This window comes from Crotalus tigris, unplaced genomic scaffold (genome assembly GCF_016545835.1).
Source record: "Crotalus tigris isolate CLP2741 ecotype Arizona unplaced genomic scaffold, ASM1654583v1 scf7180000018040.1558517, whole genome shotgun sequence".
NCBI classification, from domain to species: Eukaryota; Metazoa; Chordata; class Lepidosauria; order Squamata; family Viperidae; genus Crotalus; species Crotalus tigris.
In genome coordinates, this window is record NW_024096790.1 from 976,220 (window position 1) to 995,727 (window position 19,508).

Consider the following 19,508-nt stretch of genomic DNA (forward strand, 5'->3'; position numbering starts at 1 on the left):
GCAAACTGCCATGCATTGCCCCCCACAAACCTCATAACCTTTTGATACCCTTTGTCCCAAGGAAGCAGCCAAAAGATCACCCCCTTTTGACTTAATATCTTACCTACCTAAATAAATAATATGCTTTAAGTTCCCCCTTATCTCTTCCTGTCTTTATCTCTTCTTGTCTTTATCAGTTCTTTCTCCTTTTCTAATTTACCTGTATTTGTTTTACCTGCTCTCAACAGGTAATGTGTTACTAGAAAATAATTGCTTATATGAAGGAATTTTTCAATTACTTTATGTCAACAACTAAAGGTTAAACTTCTAAATGTAAAATGTCAGCAGTTAATGGTAAAGCCTATGTATGTAAAAAGTATATAAGAAACAATAAACTCAGAGTTTAAGAAGCTGTGTGAAGCTGTGTCATACAGCTTCAAACCTCTACTCAAGACATGCCTGAGTCTTTTTCTTAGCATCGTTACATTTCAGGTCTTCCACCAAAAGTGGATTCCATACTTTTCAGTTTTAGGAATGTTCACCATTACAAATGGACAATTTTCAAGGCTGTCCATTAATATAATCCCCAAATAGAGAAATTTCCAAATTACTAAAAATTATCTCTCAAAATCTACTGCATTAACTTTATGTAAACCACAAAATGTTTTACCACAAGTTGAATCTTAAAGAAGGGTTCCACCTTTAGGTGCGCATGCTAAATTGAAAAAAATATTTTTAAAATCTTTGCTTTACAATTGATATGATATATACTGTATATGTGTTGAAAAAATACCTTGCTTTAATGAAGAGATACATTTGAAAGAAGTGGATCTAAATTCATCCAGATTCAACTTGTCCACAGGGACACAATTTATTGGAAAAGTAAGAAAAAATAAAACTATGATCTTTACAGACTAGTATGATTTCATTTCATGGCGTCTATACATCTTTTTCATATATTTCTTTTCAAGTAGTAGCTTAAATACAATTAAAATAAATGCATATAGCTTTATGTAACTAATGCTGTTGTTTTTTTTTTCAAAACAACATGTAGTAAATATGGTAAGTTAATTTTTTATTAATAAATAAATTAGGCAGATCTAAAATAGCTACCTTCAGTTTACTGACTGGCAAAACTAGATACACTCTTATAGTATTTATCCCTGGACCAAATCGCAGTGCTTGTACTTTTGTAATAGTTTCACAGAAATCAACAGCATATGAAACATGAAAATAAGAGGCATTTGACTTTCATATTTAACTTGCCACTTAAATAATTTTTTGTAAACAAATATCAAAATCAATTTTAATATTGTATTTTTATAGTACCATAATCTGTGTACATTTACTAATCATTCAGTAGCAAAGAATGACACATCAATATGGTGCAATATAATTTTAAAATAATTTGCAAAACCTAATCAATTTCACAATATTTTTTGTGTATCTGGCAAATATCCATAGGTTTAATGAGTATATTGTTTGTATCCAAAACTATAGCTTTAATATGTATATGTAAACAGAATGTATGCTTAAAACACCTTTTGCAAAAAAGAAAAATATTTTTAATACAAAATGCCAAATTCAGTCATCCTGTAATATTTGTTATGTATTATTTGACTATCGGAATAAAACAAGCTTACAGAATTTGCTTTCCAGTTTCCCTTTGTAACAGAAACAGAATAAACAGTAAGATGCATGAATGAAGACCATTCATGAAAAGCCGCAAATCTATTACAAGAAGACATTCATTAACATCTGATAAAGTACATAGTCATACACATTCATTTATGTATATCCATTTTTAACACATAAATAACCATGCAGGGTTCATTTCAGATGGTAGTTATGCATATTAATAATGTGGCACTGAAATCATGGCATCAAAATCTTTTTAACTTCCTCATTTCAAAATTAATATGGAATTTTGGAAAGGCTATAGGCTCAGTGGCAGAGCACGTGATACACATGTAGGAAGTTCCAGTTTAATTCTAATTCTAATTTTTATCCTCCATCAAAAGCAATTCAGGTAGAAGATTCTTGCTTAAGACTGGAGAATCACTGCCAGAATAATTTTAACCTAAATGGACCAATAAGCTGATTCAGTAAAAAATAACTTATGTCCAGCTTGATAGTATTAATACTTATAGAAATATCTAACAAAAGATAAAATATTAATACCAATTGAAATAAGAATTACAAAAACATTTATCAACTATATCCAACACTTTTGACTTCAGTTAATCAGATTCTAGGTGTTGGATCAGTGCATCATAGCCAGTATTGGCCCAACATTTAGTAAAAAAATACTAGAGCAAAACAAGGAAGAAATAAGTCTTGAGTCTGCTATTGGAATAGGTTCCTCCAGGGTGCCTTTCAAATCAGCTTTGGAAGATTGGAATGCTTGGAGGCAGATCTGGAGGAGCAGGAGAATAAAAGCAGGATGTTCCATTTTATGATAATTGTAATATTCTAGCAAAGTCTTCCAAAATAGGATTGATGGTCTGCAAATCTCTTGCTATTCTTAGTCAAAATGTAGTTAAATAATTAAATTTTGGAATTAAGCTGATGTATAGTAATTCATGCACGTAATTCAAACATCTCTGTTAATCTGGAATTTTGGAAGTGCGTCGTAAACATGATACTTAGAATGCCTTTGAACATATATGTGAAACTACAAATTTTTAGATTTCACATAATCTTATTTAGGAAAGTTGCAAGGCCTTGCTCTATAATGAGATAAGTGCTTGATCTTCCTGTTAAGATCACAACTTGCAAGAACAAGCCATCACAATTGAGAGAGCTGCTCCCTATACAAAGATCTGCAGATACCACAAACTTAACCTGAACATCTATGGAACAGAAAAATATTGGATGAGATTTTATTGAATATCAATACTCATTTTCTCATTGTTCTTCTGACTGAATAGAAATTACCTAGAAGGTCAACAGTATAACCATAAATTAATGAGATTATATTGTATAGTAACCAAATTGTTTTTAATTCTGATCCTCAGTCTGAAATCTCACAACTGTTACCTTGCTTTGGTACATCAATGAAATGAACCCTACCTGTATGCCACCCACACAGAATTAATACAGAATGTAGCATTCAGATTAGAATAAATATTTGTCATTTCTTTTCTTCTGTGTTCAAGCTGTTTGTAACAGTTTCCAAGGACATATTCATAGCAGCTTGAAGCATATCATTTTCACTCATATCACCTCCTGAGAAGAAACAAGAAAATAAAATATATTAGTTTCTAGAACATCAATAATTTAAAAAGACAGAGAAAAGCTCTAGTTCCCATGCTCATAGCTTACTAGTTCAAGACAGGAGTGGGGAACTTCTTGCTGTCAGACTGGCCTATCCAGGAATTCCCAAAAGACCTATTAACCATTTCTTACTTCCTGCTACCAAATGTGGAATATAGGCAGCACTTTACCTCTGCCTGTGATTGTTAAGTGAATCACTAGTCATTATGTGAACTTGGCTTTCCCATTGACTTTGTCAGGGTTGTTAAATGAATCACTGAGGTCGTTAAGTGAATCTGGAGTCCCCATTGACTTTGTCAGAAGCCAGCTTGAAAGGTCACAGATGGCAATCGTGAACCTGGATGCTGCAATCCTTATAAATATATGCTGGTTGCCAAGCCTGAATTTTGATCATGTGATCATAGGGACATTGTGACAGCCATGAGTAAGAGGACAGTCATAAGTCACCATAACTCTAACATTCATTGAATGAATGGTTGTACATCAAGGACTACCTATAATGTTTAAGTCATCACATGGGCTGATACTGAATTTAACTGATTACCATACACTGAAGTGTATATATAAGCATTACGCCAATTTGATGGTTTATAAATGTATTGGATGCAATTCTATTATTTCTAGATACAATTTCCAATGGTAACACTGGCTGGAAATGATGACAGCAATACCTGTGTCATTAACTAGTGTGTGCGAATTAGTAGCTGCTTCATCATGGAATTGTGGAATCTGACCTTGCTTTTGCAGCTGCTGATGTCTAAAATAATCAGAGAGAGAAATATGCAACATTAATTTTTATTATACATAGGAAGGCCTATAACTTTATGATTCCTTGCCTTTCTTCATCCAGTTTAATTTTTCCTATTAAATAATGAAGTAATATTTGAAAAGTTCAGAGTATAGGAAGCTGGACCAATACATTTCAGTGTTTGCAATACACACATTAACACACACACACACGTACGTGTATGTATGCGTGTTTAAAATATGTAATTCTAAAAAATTTAATCAGAAAGGTGTAATATGTAAGATACATTGATCCCAGAGAATTAGCCAATAAGCCTACTAACAAGTGTTGACAAAACTCCAGATTTTGGTCTTTTCTCCTAGTTTCCATTTTTCTCCTAACACAGAATACACAATAAAAAAAAATACTTTGGGACCAGACTACTGGGAATCACATCTAATTCCAAAGCCCGGAGATGACAAACTATCCATGAAAAGGCTTAAACAAGTGTATTCTCGGAGGAAAAAAAGAAACAAAAAAATGTTCCCAGGAGCAGGAACCTGAACGTTCTCTGATCAGAATATGGAGTTTGGCACGTTACTAGAATGTACTTCTGGACAATAATTATAGTGATGATTATTAGAGGAAATTAAGTCTCCCTTTTGATGCACTTTCAGTTATTACTTTTTGTAATGATGCAACATAAAAACATTCTTCAAAATAAAAATGATAATCACAGATGATAATTATACATGTACATATTTATAAGCATAAAATAAAAGATTATAGGAGTACCAATTGCTAACGAACATATTTTATCATTACATAATAAGAAGAGGTGTTTTGGTACCATATCCAAATTAATTTATAGTCTAGAACAAGCCAAAAGAGAAATCAGACACAGTAATATGCTTATGAAATTAAGTCGTACTAAAATGAGGCACTAAAGAGAATGATATCAAGGGGCAGGCAGTATAGCATTTTTAATTAAAAATAGTAACACTGTTGCCACTCTTGAACAAGAAGGCACCAAGTTTGCCAAGAATTAATGAACACATAAATATGTCAATAGATGTAAATTATCTATTTGCTACTACTTTATAACTTATATTATCCTAAATCAAAATACTTAAGTGATCGTGATAAAGCATCATACATTCATTTGCATTTCAAACCGGAACAATCATCTATATAACTGACCAATGAATTAGTTACGTAGGTAGCGTGATTTGCCCAAGTACGGAATCCTGCTATCTGCAGCCAGCATGGTGCCTCAGTCTTGTACTATAATATCAAGCCAAAAGAATCAAGATATTTGCAAAACTGAGTGAGTTGTTCAGGAGTTTAAGAACCAGTTAAACACTGGTATGAGTTAATTCAGAAAAAAACCCTCTTAGAACTCAGTACTTTGGACTACAACTCTAACCAGCATAGTTAGTTTTTGAAAAGATAGGAACTATAATCCAGAATACTTGAAAAACAGCAAGAAATAAAGTAATATCACTTAACAAAGGCTTCTGGAGCTTGCTACCCACAAATTATGCTTTACACAGTTTACATTACTTTTCAAAATAGGCCTGTCTTCGACGCCGCAATTCTTCTGATGGGAGAGATTCAGTTTGGCCTGTTGCAGATGAATGTGGAATGTTCTGTGTGCAACAATCTGAGAAGCCACTTCGATGTTCTCCTAAAAGTCACACACACCCACTTATTGGGAAGGTTAAGTTAACTGGGATATTTACTATGTTTCTCATAAAATAGCAAAAGCAATGTACAATGCAAATTTGTATAATAATCATATAATAGAAGAATTAAACAGTAATAACAAGGAACAATATAAAATTCTAAAAAAGCAACAAAGCAAGTGCCATCAGTCATACTGTAAAGCCTAGAACAAAACAAAACAAAACACAATTATCCCCAGATTTGTTTCCTCCATAGCTGGCAATAAAAAGGCTGGTGTCAGTTAGACATGTTCAGGAAGGACATTCCACAAACCAGAACAAGATTCTAGTTTTCATCTACTGAATAAATGGAAGCTCAAAATGAACATTTTCACCTGTAATCTTATGCATATACTAATAATCAGTTATTTTAATATCGCTGCATTTCAAAACCAGGAGACTGAGAGGTCTAGTCTGCCTTAGTAACGAAAACCAGCTATATGATTTAAGGCCGTCACTTTCTCTCAGTTTAACTCACTTATTTATAAAAATAAATTTAAAAAATAATACTGGTATAATCCTATTTAGTAGTTGGGCTACCAGCTGAATGTTTCATATAGTCCTAAAGGAAGTCCTATGTATTACATTGTAAATAGCAGTTGGATCTGGACATTATAACAGCATGAATAATAAATATCAATACATATTTTAAATCTGGAGATTATCAATATATTTTATATGACTATGATTAATATAAAATAGGGGAGGACTGCTCAAAATTAAAATCAATAGCAGACTTGTATTTGCACAAAAACATTTTCTAATTCAGAAGATAAGACCAGTTTCCTTTGGATGAGCAATAAAGCGAACTCTTACAAGTCTGTTCATATATATTCTACTTTCTAAGTGTATCTAGGTGCTAGTTCCATTTCAGCCAGGCCAGTTCAATATGCAGTGGACCCAGGCAGGCAGGACAATGCCACCCAAATATATATTGTGTATTTTTCTCCAGGTTAGGTTCTGTATCCTGGAGCAGAAAAATATTTCAAGTTGACAGAACAAAAACTATCCAGGTAAATGAAACAGGTAGAGTCCTGACTTGGAAAGCTGGTGGAAAGTGAGACTGAGAAACACCTTTGTTGGGAATTGACACCTAGAGTAATGCAGTGCACTGAGATTGTTAGGATTACAAACTACATTACAGTAGCCTTCATTTAGTGATCACAATAAGGACCAGCAACTTAGTTGTTAAGCAGTTGTTGCTAAGTGAAATTGTGACTATGGTTATGAACTTACTTTAGTTTTGCAGGCTTGTGAAGATCGTATATGTAGCTAATGGTCATAACCATCACCACTGTAACTGAAAAGTTGCTAAACAAGGCAGTTTAATAGCTGCTAAACAAGGTAGTTGCTAAAGGAGAACTACTTGTATAATGATTATATTTCACTGTAAACACCTTATAATTGGAATTTATAAGAAGGCAAGTCTAAAACTAGGCCAGCAATTTTGGTAATTCTAGGCAATTAAAACTAAAAAATATGTAAAATATTAGCACCTCTATCTTAGCATTTAGTATTTTTATTTGATATGCAATTATATCTAAGCATAGTATAAGGCCTGCTATCTGAGCAGTAACAATCCTGAGAAGTTGGCTGTGCTAAGTGTGCTCTGCTCCAAATGTACCCAGTGTGCTTCCATAACTGAAACTGTATTAGAAACTAGCTCTCCCCATTTGTATATCAACACTTTAGCCACTATACTACATCAATTCTCTTGGACGATACTATTTTAATGGGTGAGTTCAAGTGGCACTGTAATTCTAAAAGACAGGTACAACTATGCTTAGCTCCTAAATTAGTGCACCCTTAGGAAGGGCCAGGAATTTTAGCCTCCCATGAGATACGCAGAGATCGTTAAATCTTTTAATAACTGCCTAAAACAGTCTTGAAATGCTGAAATGCTTATAATATTAATGTTTTAAAATTATTATTCCTACCTTAGACTTCAGAATTTGGTTACTGAATTAAGAGAAAAAGCAAGATTACTCTTTTTGTTTTTGCTCTTATGGGATGGAAAAAGCAAGAAGCTAATTTTGACACTCAAACACACTTCTGCCACCAAAGCAGTTCAACGGCAGAGCTCTGGTAAATTGTTCCTTATCACTCAACTTTCCTCATACTTTTCCACATATATGAATGTAAAAAAACCCAATTTCTTGCAAATACTCTACTTGCTTTCTTCACCAAACTTAGTTTAAACCATTCAAACTTGGGAATAAATCCTTGCATTTGGTCACTTCAGAAAGAATCTCACTCTGCTCCAGAAAATAAATTTTTCTAAAAAAAAAAAAAAAACTCTAAGTAAATACAAATCATTCGATAAACATCACTAGATAAAACACTGTTATATTTACTAAGGTTGTGCAGTGTTTGAAAATGATTTGGAATAAATGTTTTTGACGTAAGAGATTGTACTACATCTAAATAAATTCTAACTCCTTTATAAGTGTGCAAATCTTATCTATAAAGACATTTTAAAGGCATATAATGCTTCTGTGAGCAGAAAAGATGACCATGGCTGACCTGTCACTGTCTCTCAGTTCTAGGAAGAAAGTTGTGGCAAACCATGTCAAATCTCTTGCAGAGAAAACTGCTGGTACTAGTCCTGGCAGTCACCAGGAGTCAACACTGACTCAAAGGCACACATGTAAAAAGTTTCAATGTCGCTTTATTGCTTTGTTGTCTTATGTTTGAATAAAATTAAAACATACAAAATATCAATTCATTTAAAATCAAAATATAATCTTTTACCTTGCATACTAAGTTGAATAGCCCTCCGGAGATCTGCTTCTTCATCTTCCATATCAATTTCCTGTCTGCTGAGTGCAAGTGCTTTTTGGAAATTTTCTTCATCTTCATCTAACATATTGGTATTATCAAAGGACTGGCTAACATCTAGTGCTTGTTCTAAGTCTGGTTTTTGCACACTGGGAAAGTTAAACAAAAAAAAAATTTTTTTTTATTCTAAAGCCAAATGTTGTGCTATGTCTAGATAAGTGGTAGAGAGAAGGATTTAATTTTTAAAAGATACAGTGAGCAGAAAAAAGATGGATATCAGAATGAAGTCAGTTTATATTTGTTCATGTCAGAAGCATCACAATTAAAATAAGGCATACCATATGACATAAAATTTAAAATATTAAATATAAGATTAAAATATCTCCAAATTAATCAGATGTTGCCCAGAAACTAGCAACACTGTGTTCTGTCACGCTCCCATGAGGTCCTCAAGTGTATATTGCTGGGACCTAAAGGGCAGGTATACATACTGTACATACTGTTGTCTGCATGTCACCACAATCACAAAGAACATAAATCACTGGATAGCTCCCTTTGTTCAGAGTGTCTTTGGATCTTGTGGCACCCATGCAGTCTATTAATGAGGTCAGTGAATTTATATATAGCACCAATGACATCATCTTTATTTAAGATTCTTCCAATAGTTGCATTTGCATGGATAGCTATGAAGGTAATCCAAGCCTTTGTTTTAAGACTTACTTTAAAAAAAATCCCAATTCTTAAAAAAATATACAGAAATTATGCAAAATTTATTTTGTATTTGGTATATCTCCTTTAGACATAGATAATATATTTATTATAATTAATTAACACAAATTTTGGTTTATTCCATATGTAAACATAATAGCACCCTTCATAATCAGGCTTCAAAAATACTTACACTGAATCCATTAAAATACAAGCATTTATTTACCATACCTCTCATCTCTTGATTGCAGCGTCTCTTCCCCAATTAATTTTGGCCTTTGCATTTGCTGCACCCGAATCATTTGCAGTAATTGATCAGCTTCACAATCAGGTAAGTCACCTTTTACAACAAATATTGAATAACCTATGAGAGATAAAAGGATATGAACAGATTAGGAAGATAATCTAAAAATTAATATAAAATACAGGGGTTAGTGGGCAAGGCACTAATGAATAGAAAAATGTTCTTTATCAGTATTGGGCAATTTGGTTATGCATTCTATAAAACTCGGTCAAGCAACACAGGAAGAGTTTTCTTAGATGAATATTACAGCAATATTACAGCATCAGAAAATTAGCATTACCTTCTTGTTGAAGCTGGGCCAGAAAAAGTGCAAGATAAGTATCAGATATTAGTTCTGGACCGGTCAAGAGAGAGTTCAAATTGAACCACTGTTCAAAGAAAGAAAATTAACATGCAGTATGATTAACAATATATATTTAATACATAGCAAAACATATACCTATTATTAAAACAATTCAGTAAATATACTGTATATGCAATCAAAGATAAAATAAAAGAAGTATTTTGTATTACTTATTACACCACGGAATAATATTGTTTGTACAAATTTGATTGCTTGCAAATAGTCTCCTATAGCCATCTCAGATATATATGTAAGTTAATGGATGCATTAGCATTTAGTTATAGGAAAAAACAAAAACAAAGCTGTAATCAAAGGAGTGCCACGAATACATAGCAGGAAACTTTTAACACATTGCAAATTCTGCTGTGGAAATATCTATTGCAAGGCAAATGCCTGGTTTTAAATGAGAAAAACTGATGAATCAGAAACATCATGGAGGCAGGTGCTATCTAGTCTACATATTACTAAATGTTTCCTGTGTTTGTCTGTTTTAACAATCAATTAGCAAAATGATGCATCATAGGGCAACATTTTTTGAATCAAGGTGCCAGAAATACGTCTTTCAGTTAAAAATGCATTCCAAATCCAGGACCCATTATTCCCATGGAACTGAAATTTCAAATATCTTACAATATGACTGTTATAGCACCACCACAGTCAGCTGAAGTCATGTGATTGTGATTTCTAATGCTCCCTGCCAGCTTCCCACAAAGTCAGTCAGGAAGCTAGAAGGTTGGAAGTCACTCATTCCCACTGCTGTTCTGCCCACTTATGGTTATTCTATATTTAGGTAAGTAAATATTGATAAAGGAGGATCCGAAGGGTTGCATGTTGTGTAATACACATTAACATAAAAAAAAATCACCTACAGCATTCTGAATCAGTTCCAGCTTCAGAATGAGAATACTGAACAGTAGGAACAAAGCAGCTCTGGGAAATTCAATTGCATCAATCGAATGAATGAATGAATGAATGAATGAATCTATCTATCTATCTATCTATCTATCTATCTATCTATCTATCTATCTATCTATTAACGCGGTGTTTGTCACTAGACATGCACTCAATTTTGACTGAATTTATAGGTGATTACAATGGCAAGCCTGACATCAATTTTAAAGAAGGAAAATAAAAAAACACCGTACCTGTTTCCCTAATTTTCGAACTGTAAACCAGTGCTCTTTATAGTTACAAATAAAAGATCTTTCATTTCTGAAAATAAAACACAAAGCATTCACAGAATTAAATATCTGAGCACAGAAATATTAATCAGCGTTACTATTTTTGTATTTAAAAAATACTGTACAGTAGTAACTGAATCTATGATTCAAATTATGTGAACTTTTCATCCATAGATAATTGAATATTTAATAACATTGTTTTAGAAATATATTTATCACTGTAAATGCTTAATATACATACTAGTGATGTCATTAAGCAGATATGATGCCACATATCGTTCAAAGTCAGCATTCTATAATGCTACAGATAAGGCTCAGAGGATAAATCAACACATAAGCCTCAATAATATGAAACAGAAAATGCTGAGCAGATAAAACCAGAACTTGAAATAGTAATTTCAAAAGGAATTCTGAAGGAAAGAATGAGGGTTTTTTTTCCCCTTGCATAACTGTTATGATGTTTTAAATGGAAGCAGGGGGCTAAAAAATAAAGTCTTACATAGGATTGATCCCGAGCCGCTGATACTCTGGGCTGTTGAAGAGGATTAGTTCTAAACCCCAAACTTTCAAGGCATTACTTATAACCTGTCAAAAAACAGCACTTTTCATAAGAGTCAGTTATAAAATGTAAGCAATTCAACCATTTTAGAACTATAAAGACAATTAATCTTCATGAATCTACACTGAGCAAACCACATATAAAACACATTTAAGGGAGGATGACAAATATACAATTTGAAAACTAATTTGGTCTTTCAGAAAACCAGTTGCACTTGTGGGAAAAATGCTAGGAAGCAAAAAAAAATATATCATAATTTGATTCCCCCCCAAAAAGTCACATATACACCTGAGTTATTATCAGCAGCTACTGGTATATACAATCAATTTGCTTTGGAAGCATCAGTTTTATTCTGATTCTCTAAAGCTCATTATGTGTGGCTGGTAAGATATTTAAAACCTATTGATCTAATCCAGAAGTGTCAAACTGCTGGCCCATGGGCCGGACGCATCACAACAAAACCGCACCCACCCCATTGCCGGCAATGGAGAAAAAGCTCCAATATGTCACGCGATGTCGCGAGTTTGACATTTCTGGTCTAATCCTTTATATAGTGAAATCCTATTTCAGCTGACTATTTTAGGGAGGAAGGGTCCCTAATTCATGAATATCTGTTAAACACATAATACATTAATATACTGATGTGTGTCATTTGTGTGATTACATGATTTATATCATTAGCCAAATTATATGATACAAATGCTATAAATCTCTGCAGAAATCTAGTTTTTTGTGAATGAATCTACTGTGATGAGATCTATAAACTGTAGTTTTACTTTATACTGCAAAAGACATTTGTTTTTTTCAAGGACAAGATGTTAACAACCATTTTAAAACGCTAGTAAAATAATTAAAAGTTGAATGACTATCCCAAAGGTGTTTTTTCAAAAGGCAACTGGACTTTCTTTGTTCTTCCTTGAAGACATTTCACTTCTCATCCAAGAAGGTTCTTCAGTTCTGACTGAATGGTGGAGAATGGAAGGATTTATATTCCTATAAATATTTCTGTATGACACTACCAATCTTCTGTTTACAAAACAGTTCTTTCAGCAATTCCAAGAAAGTTCCACATCCATTTGCACTATTAAGGTGACCCTGAGGACACAGATAAATCTCCAAGTAGCTTCAACAACTTCAAGAGAAAGTGGTAATGACCAGATGACTGCAAGGAATATAAACTATTCTCCACCATTCAGTCAGAACTGAAAAAGCTTTCTTGGATGAGAATTGAAACATTTCAGTTGCCTTTTGAAAAAGCACAACGATGACTTGGATGACTGAGAATCTCCATAGACACATTGAGTGACTATTTGCATGAGAGGTATATATCTGAATATCACTGAGTCCTACAAAAACTCAATACATTCTGCATATTTTGGGCCAAAGTAACTTATTTGTTCTTAAATTTCTTGTTTGAAATACATTATTAGTATAAAACTTGTTTTCCAACTGTTGGGAAATTAAAAAGAGAAATTCACCCTGCTTCAGTCCACCTTCTGTAGAAGAGGAGAAAACAAAAGCAATCTATATAACATGATAATTTTCAGATTAAATCTGCCAGCTACAGTGATTTTAAACTGATACAAATATAGTCAACTTTGGATAGAGTTTACTTTGTTGCTTACAAACTACTGTACTTTGCAGGGCATATACATTAACTTACATGGTTCTGAAGCTATTGTTCCTTGTTTACTTATTATTTACTTAGTCTAGTTATTACATACAACAATCTATCCCAAAGCAGCTTGCTATAAGGACAAGATAAATATAGTCCTCAAGTTATAATTATTTGTTTAGTGACCATTCAAAATTATAATGGTAGTGAAAAATGTGTCTTATAACTAGTCCTCACACTTACAACTGTCACATGATTAAAATTTGGGCACTTGGCAACTGACATATATTTAGGATGGTCATAGTGCCTTGAGATCATGTGATCATCATTTGTGACCTTCTCAGTCAGCTTCTGACAAGCAAACTCAATGGGGAAAGACAAATTTGCTTAATTACTACATGAGTCACTTAACAACTGCAGTGATTTCTTTAACAAGGTAAAATCAGGCATGACTCACTTAACAATGGCCTTGCTTAGCAATTGTCCCAAGTGTGACTGTACGTTGAAGACAAACTAATTAATTACACTGGCATGTTGCAACAGTATGTGGGGATAAGCTTGGGTTATGGGAGAGGGAAAGATGCTGCCAGAGAGAAAGTGGAAAGTTTGTACTATGAGACTTACAAGATTCTGTTAATGTAACCTTACAATTAAGTAGAATTAGCTCATCTGGTCATATTTCCCCATCTCATTTACCTGGAAATGTTGACATTAATTTTGAGTAGAAACCATGTGTGTGTGTGTGTTACAGGGTGGATTTGATTTAAATCAGCTAGATTTAAATCATAATTTTTAAAGAGCAACTGTCATCTCTGTCCTGTAGCGGCTCCTCCTCTGACCTGCTGTTGACTCACAGACAGTCCCACTCACTTTAATGACACAAGATGAGGGACGTGCGGGCAGCAGGTGAGGGGATGCCCGCCAACAGGCGCTGCCAAGATGAATCTGAAATGACAGGTACTCTTTAAATGTAAGGACTCATTCTTGCTGGTAGTTAGAATGTTTAATATTATTATTTGGAAACAAAATGAAGGTTTCCTATTTAGAATAAGCTGTCAGGTTAGTAAACCAGCAACATCAGAACTGATTTTAGGTTAATAACATATAGTTGCAGAACTACTCAAATTCTTTTATTTAATTAAAACACTTAGAGCCTGGTACAGATACATTTCTTTTCAAACAATCATACAGTTTGTAGTGTACACAGATTTGCAAAACAATGGGATAAAGAAATATTTATCTCATGGTTACTGTGAAATTGTGTGAATGCATCAATGCAGTGCATGTTATCTCATTGTAGAGCTTGGATTCACTGAATGAGTTTACCAAAAATGTAGATATTGCAGAATATACAGCCTCATGCTACATAACTAAGCTCCACTTCATGCTGAATAAACTAAATTATTAATGTATCTTAAATAGAAAACTATATTTAGATATTTACTCCAAAAGCATTTTATTAAAATTAATTTGATAAAAATAGAAAAAAATCTGATTTAAATAAAAAAAATCTGATTTTTTTGATTTTCTTAAAAAAATCATTATTATCCACCCTGGTGTGTTAATACATATGTGCACACAAAGGGAGCCAGTTTTATCTAGGCAGCCAGTTTGGTGTAGTGATTAAGACACCATGTTAGAAACCAGAAGACTAAGTTCTGATCCCACCATAGGCTTGAAAGCCGGCTGGGCAACTTTGGGCCAATTATTCTCTCTCAGCTCAATTCACTTCATAAGGTTATTGTTATGAGGAAACTAGGAGAACGAAGGAGTATTAAGTATGTTTGTTGGCTTGAATTTTTTTTATAAAGGTCATAAAGGCAGGATAAAAAATTCTATGTCAATCACTCTCCCGCTGTCTCTTTTACAGCTTGAGAAGCTGGGGAGGTTCCTTTCGGAGTCTCTTTCTCTGTCCCTTATGCAGTCGCAAGCTATGTCTTCTCTTGTTTGATCGTTCCCTAGGCTACATCTTTTCTATCCACCTCCTAAAGTCATTACATATGTTTATGTATGCAAAGTTTTCACTTTGTAAGGATCTATTTGGAAATATACTTTAAACATATACCTTACACAGTTCCACTATATTCAATGTACAATACAAAGATTTTATTATTATTATTAAGTACATGATTATAAAGAAATAAGCTTATCTGTTTGTCCAGAAAAAACTTAATGCAAACTTTTTTCAAATCCCAAAGGACAGCTTAACTGGGACAGGACAAAAAATATAAATAATGTATTATCACTTTGCCCTTGAGAAATCAGTCCCATCCTAACATGTAGAAAAATGATATAAATTATTAGAATGCTAACATTCTACTGAAAATCAGTGGAATTTAAAAGCTATTTACAGAATTGCAATCATAATGTAGATTCGAAATATAAAGAACTCTCTGTAACCATGAATTTGCTTCTCGTACATTTTGGGAGGTGAACATTTACTTTAAGAAATGTATTCACAGAGGACAGCTGTTTCCTAAACAGCTCTAAAATAGGAGCCCAGGGTATTTCAATAAGCATTTTCAAATGTTTAATGAAGTTTTCAAAAATTATAGAGAAACTGCTTACTTGAATTGAGAAGAAACCACTATCATCCATGTTTACTGAAGGCTGCTGTTCAACAAAGAATGCAAAGGAAAGAAGATTAATTTATGTGCTATAGAAGCTTTTGGAAAATCATATGTAGAGAATAAATTCAGTTACTCTTAGTAAATCTATACTCTCTCTAAAAATACTTTTAATGAACCATTCTGAACAAGTGTGACATTCTGGGATTTATTTACAGGTTATGTCAATGAGAAACAACAGATAAACTATGCAGACAGACAACACCAGGCAAATACAAGAACCTAGTGGTCAATATAGTAGCCTTTCTCATTTTGCTCTTTGTATACTCATTTGTGGACATTTGTGGACATCAATTTAAAATCAGTTTGGGACAAAATAAATTCTGTACCTGAAAAAAGTCTTTAAAAATATTAAACAGGAACTTCACTGAGAAACTGACAGTAATTCTAATATATCTTGAGGATGCTATTCTAGGAAGGAGAAGAGATAACTTTACATTTCATCATTATGAAATTCAGCTTCAATATAAGCTCTTTCAGTAAGAAAATATATAGGACAAAAGCTGACAAATGTAAAACCACCTGAAGAGCTGTTACCTGTAAAAATATTCTATATTCTTCGCTAGAAACTCCACCCTCTGCCATTCTTATTCTCTCTTCTTCATCTAACTGCTGTGCAATAGAAGACAATTCCACAGGACTGAAATACTCTCCTTGCAGTAAGTTATTCAAACAGTGCTGGGCACACAGAGAACCTTCTTGCTAAATTATGAAAAATTAAAAAAAGAAAAAAAATAGTGTTTTCATGTTTATTGTTCAAAAAATAGAGCAAATATATCATTGAAGTTACTCTGATTCTGTTTTTAGCCAGATAGTGAAACAGATACATTGCGATAGAGTCCTTCATGATTTCAAGAATTTTTATGTTTTTAACATATTTTGCACTATATTTTAATGCATTTATATCAATCTGAATTATTAAATGAATACACTGTACATAGTGTTTTAAATAAAGCTCATTGTTTCCATTAAAGTACTTAGCTAAAATTATGCACATGCATACATATGTACTTCTACACATTTATATAAGTATGTACCCAAACAAGTCCAACTAGTTTTGCATGCAATTTTAGAAACACATTCATAATCTTTATCATGTTTCTTAAATCACATCTTTAGTTTTCCAACATAGTTTTTTATTGTTCCTAACACATTAAGCCATACATAGTACTGACTACAACCTATTTTTATTACCCATTACCAAGAGAAAATATGCACATCAGTCAGCTGTCTGATATATATCTGGTTTAGTGCTAAAAACAATTTTAATGAAAAATTAATCAAGAAAATCAGAAATATGCATTTATAATATATAACATATACCTGTTTCTAAACATAAAAGTTGCATCTATTCATAAGGACTGAAGTATAGGTAGTAACAAAGCAGAAGAGCTTTAGTAGAAATCATGATCAACAACAGAATCTTATTGACTATGATTTAATTAGTCTTCCTGACTGATATAAATCAATATGACCAAACTTTTCCAGCATTAAATACCTCTCAGTATCAGTTGCTAAACAATATAGATGGCAAAGTGCTACTACACTCACATTCTGCTTGAAGGCATTTGGTAGCCCTTTGAAGAGATGAGACTAGCCTCTTAATACAGCTCTTCCTCTAATCTCTAAACTAAACATGCCTAAAAAAAGCATTTCTATACATTCCAGTGTAATAAATCTTTTTTTCTTCACACCAGAGACACCCAACCCTCTGGGATGATAGGGACATGGAACTCTTGGGAGGGGGAAAGCAATTAGCAAATTTGTGTTATGCTTAAAAATGTTCTTCCTTAATAGCTAGTTTGACACCATTACTTAATAATGCTATTAAATTTCTGCCCTTTTTCAAAACCTCAGAGAAAAGCTATTGATAGGAAAATGACCAAAATATATCATTGCCTTCAGAATCAATCTGAAATGTAACATTTTATCTTCCCAAAAAATTGTATCTAGAGATTTCATACTACACAGAACAAAGATTAAAAAGAAACCCAAATTATTCTCTTCCTCCAGCAGCAATTATTCAGGTTATACATAAAGTTGAAGTTAAGAAAAAAGGGATGGTATTAATGACAGAGATGCATTGGGCAGACACAGTTTCAAAACAACCAGCTCCATCAGCAAGATAGGAAACAAAATCACGCACTGTATCATACTACATGTATAAACACGAATAGCTGAAATGAAACAAGGAGTGTATACATTCCGTGAAATAGAATAAAGCAGTATCTCATAAACAATGTTAGCGTTTGGTAACACCAATTCATATGTTCTTGTCCTCCATGTTAAGCTCCCATTTCCTTGTTTTCTGCTCAATGATCCTGCCAGCATGGTTAGGGCGATGATGCTCCGAAAAAATTCACTAATAAGCATGGGAGAGAAAACGCTTCCTTGCACATCACCCAGTTGGATGTACCCTGAAAGCATTGCCTTAAACAAACGCGAACGCTTAGCCTTACGAAACAGGCGACAGAAAGAAAACAATGTTTCGGAGCTCCGACTTTTATCGTTAACAACTACAATCCTCCCCTACCTATTGGAAACCCACACCTTTCGCCCGCCTTGCCTTTTTAAGTACCTCAGAGTCACAAGAAATTGGCCTTATTCTTATTCTTCCCCTCTGCAGCTTGAATATAAAGTGTAAAATAGTAAAAAGCGGAGATTTTCGTAGACATCCCAGTCTTTGAACTACCCAAGCAACCGAAACAGCAAAGTTTCGGTGTCGGGTAATCTCCCACGCGAGCCGCCTTTCTTTCCTCTCGCTTCGCCCTCTTTTTAACCTCACACCCACTTTCTTTAAGGGAAGGCAAAAGGTTCACTCACCCTCTCGTGAAAGATGGCCTCCATGTTTATGTGTCTCCACCACCATCGGCTTCCATACCACATGGTCCGACCCAGCCAATCAAGCCTCGCTCTGCTCCGTGACCCGCTGCAGCCAATCGCCGAGGCCACCTCTGCGCTGACCTGCCTTGATGAGCGCAACAAACGCCTCGGAGTCCATTGTAACGCTCTGAGCGGCTCTGAGGTCGTGCTCCGGCGCCTCAGGGCTCCTCTTGAGGGAGGACAGCGGACAGCGCCGGAAGGGGACCTTGTTCATTCGGGCGGCCTCGCACCGTACCGCCAGCGGGCAACAATAGGAAAAGAACACAACTCTATTTGCGTACTGTATTTTGGTCGGAATAGTAGCACAATAAGAGCTGGAAGGCACCTGTAGGTCATCTAGTCCAATCCGCTGCTCAAGCAGGAGACTCTATCCCATTTCTGACAAATGGCTGTCCAGTCTCTTCTTGAAGCCTCCAGTGATGAAGCGCCCACAACTTACGAGAGCAAGCTGTTCCATTGGTTGATTGTTGGAACAATCAACAATTGGTCACAATGGTTTGCTATCATTGCGGTTTTATAATAACGGTTTTTCCTTTAGACGTGCAAGGCTACCAAATCTGGGCTGCCAAATGTGGTTTCTTGTAATTCTCTTTTGGTTTAACGGTCACCAGAACTTTGGCAGATAAGATGTAGTAGCCCTAGATTTAAAGATTAAAATAATCTTTTGTGGGGTTGTGCTCAGTTATAGTGTGATGAGTGTGCATTTGGAAGACTTTAAAACAGGTTAAAGGGGGGGGGGGAACCAGGTTACTTTTGGAAGAAAAGGACATCTGCCTACCCAGCCAAATCAACAATGACATTGAA

The 19,508-nt window shown here is 34.2% G+C and overlaps 1 protein-coding gene across 15 annotated transcripts; it reads right to left on the minus strand.

Moving 5' to 3' along the window:
• Positions 1–756: 756 nt before the first annotated feature.
• Positions 757–19,411, minus strand: ATXN3 (ataxin 3). Of its 15 annotated transcripts, none has more exons than XR_005557117.1 (12): positions 18,645–19,400; positions 16,359–16,523; positions 15,763–15,807; positions 11,520–11,605; positions 10,985–11,051; positions 9,777–9,864; positions 9,424–9,556; positions 8,458–8,633; positions 5,546–5,669; positions 3,927–4,012; positions 3,052–3,207; positions 757–2,395 (listed from the first exon to the last, which is right to left on the minus strand). XR_005557117.1 is itself a non-coding variant. In XM_039346964.1 (11 exons), exons 1-11 carry the CDS (start codon positions 18,705–18,707, stop codon positions 3,113–3,115), a joined length of 1,125 nt encoding a protein of 374 aa, XP_039202898.1. In that variant the 5' UTR covers positions 18,708–19,404; the 3' UTR covers positions 757–3,112. The 15 variants fall into 15 exon arrangements, 8 of the variants coding, with proteins under 8 accessions (XP_039202898.1, XP_039202897.1, XP_039202903.1 ...); XR_005557118.1 differs by lacking the exon at positions 757–2,395 and adding an exon at positions 5,183–5,266 and having other exon boundaries at positions 3,151–3,207; positions 18,645–19,407; XM_039346964.1 differs by having other exon boundaries at positions 757–3,207; positions 15,763–15,804; positions 18,645–19,404.
• Positions 19,412–19,508: the final 97 nt, after the last annotated feature.